The sequence below is a fragment of the Corvus brachyrhynchos genome, unplaced genomic scaffold (assembly GCF_000691975.1).
Source record: "Corvus brachyrhynchos isolate BGI_N302 unplaced genomic scaffold, ASM69197v1 scaffold310, whole genome shotgun sequence".
Lineage (NCBI taxonomy): Eukaryota > Metazoa > Chordata > Aves > Passeriformes > Corvidae > Corvus > Corvus brachyrhynchos.
In genome coordinates, this window is record NW_008236213.1 from 2,078,984 (window position 1) to 2,090,054 (window position 11,071).

General features: G+C 36.2%; 1 protein-coding gene across 1 annotated transcript in view; it reads right to left on the reverse strand.

The window, feature by feature from the left end:
• Positions 1–11,071, reverse strand: part of RAB3C (RAB3C, member RAS oncogene family) — a 109,130-nt gene that overhangs the window by 52,909 nt on the left and 45,150 nt on the right. The window contains exon 2 of the mRNA XM_008642947.2: positions 4,733–4,851. Within this exon, the coding sequence (XP_008641169.1) occupies positions 4,733–4,851 (119 nt within the window). The remainder of the gene's footprint in view (positions 1–4,732; positions 4,852–11,071) is intronic.

The window sequence follows — 11,071 nt, forward strand, 5'->3', positions numbered from 1 at the left end:
ACTTCCCAGTAACTACCTCCCATGTGTTATAGGCACAGATGAAGAATGTACAATCAGTATTTAATTCAGTCTTTAATTTGAAATTAAAATAGTTTTCATGCTGTTCTGAGTATATTGGTTGGTACTAAATTCTGCAAATAATTTCTGTCTGTATACAGAAGTAAACAGAGTGTGATAGAGTTCTTAAAATCACAAACTGTCTGCTGTGAACTGAGGCTCTGTCACCTCATGAAATAGACAGGATCTTCTGACAGCTGATTTCTTCTCAAAGATGATGATCTTGAGCAGACTGTGGTGGGGGGAGAAGAGGGCAGTTAAAATGACACCTTAGAAAAAAGCAAAAAAGAAAAGGAAAGGAAGTGTCTTTCATGGAAGACCCTCTGAATTCTTTAAGAAGACATGTAACTATAATCATTCCAACAGGGACATTAAAAAACATCCATCATGTAATTTTTTACAAATGCTCTATTTTTTTAAAGGGTGAGGGTAATCAATGTGTTTCATAGCATACTGTCCTCCCTGCTCCCGTAGACCTCAGCCAAAAATGCAGGAAGAACTGCTTTTTTAGCCCTTGACAGGTTTACACAACACAGATCATCTAAACACTTCAACAGCTAAAAGCCTTAGACCCCTTCAACCTTATGTGTTTCCTGATGAAGCAACCCTAAATCTGAGACTTCAGCAATGTGGAATTCTCAAATTTTTAATTCATGCACAAGGAAGCCTTCCACAGCAGTGTCTTCAGCAGTCACCTGACAGTGATAAAGATACTGCTGGACAAACATCTGCAGTTGGGACAACGTTTTCAGGTGCAGAGGAGCAACTTAAAGTGAGTGTAAAAAGCTGTATACCATGTGCCCTATCCCCATTCAGCCTTCAGACCCAGAGAAGTGTCACACTAGGATTTCAGCCTGGAACACAAAACTTCAGCCTTCTAGATCATGTTTTAGATACCTGCTGTTTCTGACCTAGGTGAAGATATTGCATTAGAAACATGCTGAATATAAGGATATTTCAATTCGTTCCCATTCAGTGATTAGATGTCCAGAAAAGTATTCATAAAAACAGGTTTAACTTCAACTCAGAGGCATTAATTTCCCTGGAACTTCTATAGAACTCAGCATATTGAGTTGATACCACTTGCAAAGACAGTACAAAGCCTACACCCTCTCCTTTCTACTATAAGGGACCACTGCCATAAAGGCTGAAACTTATGTGGACTGAAACACAAAGATGAAAAGGCATAATATGTCCTAGTGAAATGTATAGAAGGAAAATGCTAACAAATATAGATGCTACAGGTGGTAGGATAAAACAGGAATTAATGCAAGCACTGTGACATTACAGCTAAACTGCAAAATACACATTGAAGTGGCATCGAGCCACTCTTAACATTTACCTATTTCCCCTTCAGATTTAATTAGAAGGAATTTCTAAAGAAAATAGATCCCACTAGGCCAGTTTCTTGAAACATGTGGATGCTATCTTAAGAATTCAGCTAAATGGAAAGTTTTGGTTATTTGGTTATACTCTTTTTCTAATTTAGAACTCAGGCAAGCAGAAAATGATGCCCTACAACTGATTCCTAGTTAAAGGAAATAAATAAATATTCCCCAAATCTTCATCCTTTAGGGTGGCATGACCAATGCGCATCAAGCTATTTCAAGGCACACATCTTGCAGCATTAGCTGCACTTCTGAAAGAAAAAGCCTCTTAGCAAAAGCAGCTTCAAACCCTGGGGAGAGTTCCATAGGAGAACTGCTGAGTCAAAGCATGTTTGATTTGCTGGTTTTGCTAGCAGACCGACTTTCAGCACAAATCCACTCTCTCTGAATTCTTGGCTACATATTACATATATAGGTGCTAATAGATTTAGATAAAATTATGGATACTGATCTTTTTAATGTAAAATGGTAATAGTCACATTGGCTATAGAATTTTTCACAGCTGAATAGATTTATGCTGACTTAGATACGTCATCTAGAGATACAACTATTATTCATCTGTACCTGTAGTTAAAAAGGAGAAATGTCAGTCATATTTTAGGCTGAAAAAATACCTTTTAATATAAAAAATCATCCCAACACACATTTTAAACGGAAGTCCTTTATCCAAATCTAAAAGATACTTGTAGGTTCATTGTTCTGACTGCAGTGCAGTTTCTAGATCAAGTCTTGTGATGTGATTTGAACTCAGATATGACCTGTGTGCATATATATGAAATGGCACTACTGCTTAGAGAGGCACATTTATCACAGAGAAGAGCACTTTAAGCCTCAAAAGGACTTAAAAGCTCATGCTCTCTCCTGCCCTAACTTTCAGAAAGACACAGATATCTGCACATAGCCATGCCTGCTTTTTTGCAGCATTGGTAATTGCCAGTTATCTTTAACTTTTCTCACACTCAGAAGCAAGCTGTAGTTTTTTAATTACTACCAAAATTGAAGCCAGGGCTGATCAAAATTAATTATGAGCTGTGAGATGGGAGTAATGAAAAAAAGGAGGAACAGCAGAGCAGCAACTGGGCTTATGACATTAAAAATACAAATAACAGGAAAATCTATGTCTCATCCTGACAAGTGAGACATTCAGCATATCTATCATTCCTTTCATCATGCAGATGACTTCTCAGTAGCTCTCAACACATAATACTGCAACCCCTTCTTTCTACCAAATTTCTATCAGAGCTGTCGGTGGTTTGTAAAACTTCTAGATAAAAATTACGGAAGAATCATATTTCATAATGAATCTATTTAAGAACTCCATAGCTTTTAAATATTTTCTTGCTTCATTTTACAGTAATTTTTTTCTTTTTAACTAGTATGAAGCCTAGTTACTTTTTGCCAGGAGACAAAGAGTGCCAAACATAACAGATCTAGGAGACTGGAAAACAAACAGGTGGGAAAATTAATAGTAAGTACTCATATTTACACTTGCTATAAAAGAAGTCTTTGTGTTAGAGGAAGAGAGATAATACATGGCATGCCATCTGGTCTGCCTGGAGAAGGGACAATGAAATTTTCAGATCACAGCTGGTCCTAGACAAGACATTATCACCCAGTTAACCCAGTGCTAGAATAGAATCAGCCCATGGACAATGAAAAACAGGGCAAAGCAAGAAAGTGCTTCATCTGGCAGGAGCAGGAAGCAGTGCTGAAAAAAAAAACAGCAGCATCTCTGAATTAACACTTTCAGCTACCTCCTGTTAGGTAGGAGATTCTGTCTCACACAGTTGAATAGAGCAGTACTCACAAATGTGAAACAGCAACTACTCACATGATGTTTCCAGCTTGTACAATATTGGCAAAACATCCCTTTGGCATAACAACTCATAGGGAGCAAAGGTTCCTTCCTCTTGGAGTATCAAGCAGAGTCTCCACTCGGAAACATTCAATTGTCCAAAGATAGTTACCAGTCTATAATAGTCATGCAAGCTTATTGATTCATAAATGGAAGGAGTTGCTCACAAGAGCAATTTGTTGTGGAGACATACAGATAACTTGATGGAGAAAAGAAGGGACACAGGCTGGAGCTGGCTCTTTCCCCTGGTGCTTACATGGGAAATGTTAGGCAACCCAAAATCCCATTTCATTTCAGCAGAGTCAAGCTAAGGTTTTCATTTATTATTTTCAGAGTGATAAATTACCAATCTCAGCTAATACAGAGCTAGAAAAACTCCAGGTGTTGAGAGGGAAAGTGCTCCATGGGTTCTGTGACACTTTCTACCACAATAATAAGTCAAAGAGTGTGAAAGAGAGAAAATTCTTTTTCTTGGATGGTTTAATGCTATGCAACAATTTCTGTTAAAAACAGGCATCAGAGCATTACTACTCTTTAAGTGTGAAACATGTTTCTGACCTTGTTTGTCCTGAAAGAAGTACTCAGTAGAGCATATAATAAAATAAATTTTTAAAAAGCCAAATAAATATACTGAACAAATCACACAAACTCTGAACAAAATTCTCTTTCAAACACACCTGTCCTGTGGGAACTTGCATGCAAGAGAGGATGTGGAACACACATGACAAATGTTGTTCATATCACTTAGAGAACTGCTGGAAGGCTCTTGGATATCAAAATAACTTGTAAAGTAAAAAGAAAGTCACTTAGGGAAACTCTGGCTTTCCTTTTAGGTTAGTTTTATTTAAAAAAGCTTTGGATTGTCTGGATGCTGACTGACACGTGTGATTAAAATGATGTCTCCACTTTTATGGAGACATCTGGACATTCACATAACTCCAGGCAATATAAGTTCCAGCCGTTCTAGGTTCTGCTATTCTACTAAAGTTAGCTCATCTTAACACTTGATTCACAGAACTGACATAACAATGTATATTGGGCTATGGTTAAAAGCAACATGATGAAAAATTAAATTCACAAATGACCCTCAAACATGGTATCTCATTTTTTTCCATAAAGTATGGAAACAGTTTCTGATATCTTAGCAGTGAGTCTACACATTAGCATGTTGCTGGATTTAGTAGTATCAATAAGGTACATGAACTGAAATTACAGAAAACACAATGGTTACAATTAATTATATGCAAAACATTTTAAAATATTCATTGACTTTCCCAACTGAAAAAAACCCCACCACTATATATTTGGGTATAGGAATGCTTGAGCACTGAGTTTGGAAATAAGTTTTCCAAAACAATTTGCACTGTCACAGCAGATAAGTGATATCACACGTATTCTCTGATATTTAACATTAATTCCAGTTTTTACTTACCAATCCTGCACAGCATTGAAAGAGTCTTCATTTGTGATGTCATACATTAAAATGAAGCCCATTGCACCCCGGTAGTAAGCTGTGGTAATTGTTCTGTATCTCTCCTGGCCTGCTGTGTCCTGAAACAATAACAAAAAAAAATTTTTACACTGCAAATAAATTGAAAACTTTTTTTTTTCTGTTTTTTTGTTTTTGTTTTTATAGAAAGCAAACTCTGACAAGAGTTATTGTACAGCTCTGCAATCCTGAGAATAAGTAGAAAAAGGAGAACTCTGCATCTCACAATAGGAGGGACATATCAATTCTGTCATGAGGGGAGAGTGGAGAGGAGCAGAAAGGCATGGCCCCCTGTCAGTCCATATTTCCTGAGTTGTTAGGGATTTACTTTATTCTGAGAGTTGGGTAAGAACCTTCTCTTGTGCTCCTGCCTTGTACCTTCCCACTGTGACAGAGGTAAAATCTGGATAAAATACTGGAACAAAACAGCATCCTTAGGACATTCATTATGAGAACAGGATGGTTCCTGAAGCCAGGAAACATCTTGACCAAAAAGGCAATGTCTAATTGTTCTGTTCTTGTGATTTTAACCCATTTGTTCTCCTGTCAATGAGCACCATTACAGCTTTTTGCTGACAAAAAAGAAAAAAAAAAAAAAGAAAAGAAAAAGAAAAAAGAAAAGATTGTATGGCAGTGCTCTTAAAATGAGGATGATATCCAGAAAAAAAAAAAAGAAAAAAAAAAAAAAAAAAAAGAAGAAATTTGCCTTTTGTCCCTTACCTCAAACCAGTTACCTCACTCATCTTAACCAACTGCCTTTGAAGTATGAAATGTAGAAATTTAAGTCTTACCTCCACTTCTTGCTTTGATTATTTCCATTTAAAACTTTTCAGGGTAGGGACTATGTGTTAATACATTTATATGCAACATCTAGCATAGTGTTTAGTCTAGAGAAAAGAAGACTGGAAGTGGATCTCATCAATACATATAAATATTTCAAGGGCAGGAGCCAAGAGGATGATGCCAGACTTTTCTGTGGTGCCCAGTGACAGGACAAGGAACAATGGCCATAAACTAAAACTGAAAAAGTTTCACCTTCACATGAGGAAGACCTTCTTTATGTTGAGGGTGGCACAGCACTGGAAAAGGCTGCCCAGGGAAGCTGTGGAGTCCCCCTCCCTTGAGACACTTAACATCCACCTGGATGTGCTCCTGTGTCACCTGCTCTGGGTGGCCCTGCGTGGCAGGGGTTTGGACTGGATGATCTCCAGAGACCCCTTCTAAGCCTAACTATTCAACCACCTATGCCTGCACAAAATTTGAGACACAACAGCAATAAATAAAATACAGGAAATGCATAACTATTTCATGTTCCAACATAACTATTTAATATTTTTAAGACATTAATATTAATAGCTTTAGATGAGATATATGTCAGTGCAATCTTGTAACTAATAGATCATCTGTGCATATTTAATTTCAACAAACTTTTAAAATTAATATAATTATTTCCATTTTTTTAATAGCTAGGAAATAGATTACTTTACTAAACAGGTAAATCTATTTAATTTACCTTCCTACAGAGAAAGAAGAATAACCAGTAACAAACATATTTGGTATGTTTTCTGAAATAGTTTCTAGGCTAGAAGTATTCCCTTGTGAAGAAAAGAAAAATAGATTAAGTGGGCCTCCATTTTTGCATATACATCACTCATGTCATAAACTAATAAGAAAATGAGATTCTACATGCAACAGAGAACACTTCAGGATTAAAAAATATCCAAGGTCATTACTGAAACTAAAGAATATGAGGTAAAAGACATGATTCCTGTTCATTCTGGATTACAGCAGCTGCTGCTTTGATAGAGTTTCAGTGATTCAAGATGGAAAGCTAAAGCAGTAGTTAGACTTTAGCAGATCTCACAGGAAGTTAGGTTATGTCTTTGTGGGAAAGGCCAGACAGACATAAACTTTTTCTGCTTATGCTTTGAACTGGCTGAGCCTCTACCAGCTGTTGTCAGGAGCTTGGATAGCTGCTCCCAGATTTCCTGAATATTAAGGTATTAAGATGTGCCCTAAGCCTGTGCATATTTCATTTATGAAAAAAGCTTTACTTGCACTTTTTTTGTTTGTTGGTTTGGGTTTTGGGCTTGTGGGGGGTTTTGTTGCTGTTTTAGGGTTTTTTGTCTGCTTGTTTTTAATTTTTTGTTGCTGGCTTCATTTATTTGATTTGTTATTAGACAAAACATCTGGGAGGGATACAAGCAAAATATGGCCTACAGAAAGTATTCAGCCCTTCTGTACAGAAGAGAGATTTTCAAACAAATTTCATCAATGTCTATTTGCTTGTTTTTTAGTTAGAGACATGTTCGATTAGTATGTATGATAGTATGACAAGCAGGAGGCCAGTGCTACTGAAGACAATCTTATTTTGCTCTGGGTGGTTTCCACTGAAGCCTGCCTGCAGGTAAGAGTGAACAGCCCTAGCAATAAAGCCATTAGTCAATGATGCTTTCTATCCAAGACACCAACTCTTTTCTGTGTAGTGTAAAGCTAGGTAGGCTGGGCTTAGGAACTCTTGATTATAAAAATAAATAATGAGAATAAAAAACGAGTTTAAAGGACAACAAATCAAGATCAAAGTTGTTAAATGATTTTACCCAAAGGGGCACGAAGCTGCAGATAAAGATCCAAACACTGACTGACTTTGGGACAGAAGATGCTCGTCTGGATGCAAGCATTTGATTTGTGTCAGTCTGGGAAGAAACCAGGTATTTGGGGTTGTTCTCAGATTCTAATTCATAATTCTAAATTCATAGCTAATGCCATGTTAACAGGATGATAAAAAAAGAAGATTTTCTAAAGGGATATTTCAGTATATATGACATAGACAGATGACCTTTAATAAAGTGGAGTATATTAGTTCCAAATATAGATAATCACATTCCTGTTGGTATTAGTTTATATGCACTTGCTATGAGGAAGCAATTAAAATTTTAATAGTTCTAATGCAAAATTTATGTAGTAAAGTGTTTATTATCATGTAACAAATGGACACAAATATAAGTAACCAATGTGTTACTTATATATAACAACAATGTGTTACTTAACCTTTGTGTTCCACACATTCATAAGCATGTTTTTTGTATTCAGACAAGAATATATTTGTAAGTGCCCTAAGGATAGCTCCTTCCATATGACCATTAAGGAACTTAAATACCATTTGACAGAAGAGATAGCAGACTACAAAAATCACAAGCTTTAATATTAAATATTGTATTTTATTACAATTATTTCATTTATTTGAAACAGATAATACAACAACTATAATAAAATATTGTATTTTATTACAATTATTTCATTTATTTGAAACAGATAATACAACTATGTACGTGGTCTTTTTGTTTATTAGCTTTTATTCTTATGGAAGAACTAAGCAGAAAGCTGATTTCTATATTTTATCATATTTATAGTTGTAAATCACTATGATTGTATCCTCAAGTACTGTTACATACTTGTACCAGTTCAGGTAGGGCTACTGTCTGCTGTTATGTTATCTTAGTCTATTTTGCAAGACCACAGAATTAATCTGATGACTGTCTTCTTAGATTTAAATTCTGATATATAACATCTGTATTTGCACTAACTGATGTTTATTTATAAGAAAATGAAATAAAATAAGCCCAAGGAAGAATAAAATTTGGCCTGTTATTGATTAGCATTTTAAGCAAGGCAGTTCATTTTTATCTTTGATGGGCAGAAAACAAGACACATAGATCATGTTGGGGACTTCATTCATGTAGTTAATATCTGGTAAGAATAGATGATTGTTAAACAAGTAGAGTGAAAATGCAGAGGTGAGGGAATGCTTTTTGAAAACTACCACACACAGAAGACAAAAAGAGGTATTTTACAAATCTTAGACAAAACACACACACCAAAAAAAAAATCTCAGCAGCTACAAGAAATATTTTCAAATATTACATTCACTTTCATAAATTCAATTTTTAATACAGCTACACTATTCCATTAGCTTCTGGTTAGCTGATCTTATCTTTGTGAATCTTTTTTAGCAGGCATCAGATTTTAATTATTAAATCACATTATTATAAGGTATAGTGGTTACAGTACTAAAGAAATTGTTCATTTTCTGAGCATTGCATACAGCACACTGGCTAATAGCCCACCCTCCTGAGTATTTGGAAGACTCTTGATACTTGCACAGATTTCCTTTCTGTGTTTTGATGCCTCTAGTATGCTTTGTTGGCCTTCTTTTCTCAGTTGATTTTTTTCATGTAAAATAGAAATTAGTCATCTGCAAGCATTTTCATGCTTCAGATCCTGATATGTAGGATTTCATACTAGAAAAACTCATTGCTTTTTGTGATCAATTCAATAGCTAAAAGGACCCGTAAAGTTTTTCCATCAGTAAAGATCTTGAATAGGGCACATACATCTGTAGACAGGGAAAGAAGAATGGCCAACTCTCCTTTATCAGATATGTATTAAATGGTAGAGAGACAAGTAATTCTAGATTACCTTGGGTTTTCATTTGAGTTAAATTTATAACTGTGAAATTTGACATACAATAAAACAATAAAGCAAAAATGTGTTAGTTGTTTTTACAGTAACTACCTGAATCAGTGTTTTTCTTGTGTTCCTCCCTTTAATAATGTTACAGAAAATTTCCTACAGATTCTCATTGTTACTGTGGAACTCCTATATCATTGGAGGCTTTAAGTGTATGGGGAATGCACCAGCTGCTGACAACAATGTTCCCAGAGGAATGGAGAGATATCATGTAATAGCCATCTGTGAAAGTAGAAACACTTAAGGATAGGAAGCTAGCTGACTCAAGAGGAATCGAGTTTCACATGAAGTTAAGAGTTTAGGGGTGGAAAGTCTCAATATACAAACCAAGGTTCTGATAGTAATCCTGGACATACTATTTAGTAAACCCCTCCTACTGTCAAGTCCTACTAAGATGGACTTCATCAAGAATATGTCATACCAGCCTAGACTACACCAGTGTTTTTGTAATGGGTTAAACCAGGCACTTGAATTCATTTGCTGTGTGCCCTCCCTCTCACCCTCGCCTAGCACTGCACCACTGACAGGAACAATACTTTATGCAAATAACTTGCAAGTGGAGTTGCTCATTATTAACACAGACAGTTCTGAAGGTGAAAACAAACAGCATTTGGCAGCAAGAACTTTTAATGAGCCTGTCATGAGAGAGTTCAGCCTGCAAAACACAAATTTATTTTTTAGCATGCTTGAGCGACTCCGTGTCTCTGCATTTCTGTTCTGTATGCCAACATCTTTTTTAGATCCACTTCCTCACTACAAGTTTTACTCATATTGCAATACTGCTTGTGCTATGTTCCATAAACCTGGCAAGAGTAGAGGAGGATTTCTTGGATGGTGTTTACACCTCTGCTTCACATCCACAACATTTGAAGGCAAGGCAAATAGAAAGATAAAATTAGAAATGTGAGTTGGGTGAATCCTCACTTTGCAGGCCAAATTGTTCTGTTAAGGTAAACAAAACTGGCACAGCAATCAAGAACCACAGCTCCTTAATGAGTTTTTCTTTCCTGTTGTTGTTACCCAAAGGTTATTTATATACTCAATCAAAGAGACTCTGTATTACTCTGTTTTTTCTGATTTCTCTTCAGGTATCTCTGGGGTCTCAGGAAAAAAAAGGATAAAAATAAAAGTATGAAAACCCATAACCTCCCCAAACCAACCAAACAACCAACCAACCACCACAAAAACCACCTCAAAACTCAAACATTCACCCCTGTCAGAACTAACAAAAACCCAAGAAAACCCAAAAGAGTTATTCAAGCACAGGCAAGGGATGACCTCTGCAAAAGTCCTCTTGAGATGAGGAGTAAACCTACCTGAAGCCTGCTGCTAACCACTCAGGGAAGAGCAGCTGTGGGTTTATATCTGGACAAGGCACAGAGAAAGAGGACAGGGAGAAAAGCTGCTGGAGCAGGAGGAGCTGTTTATCCCAGGAGCACTGTTTCTCAACAAACAGCACTTTCAACAGAAAGTGTTAGGCACATAGAAACACAGACAGATGAGTACTTACAACAAGGAGAAGAAAATACAGTTCAAAACACTTTTTTTAGCTAATGTATGCACAAAAGAGGTAACGCAGTGTATTGCCAACTCAGTCTTTGCTTATGTACCTATTTCCTCCCAGCAGCTCTTTCCAAATTTCTCATGGCTTTAGTTTCCCTGGAAGTCTGTCTTTTATTCTTTTATATTCATATGTGTATATGTATATACATATATACACTTATTTATACATATATAAATATATGAGTGTAA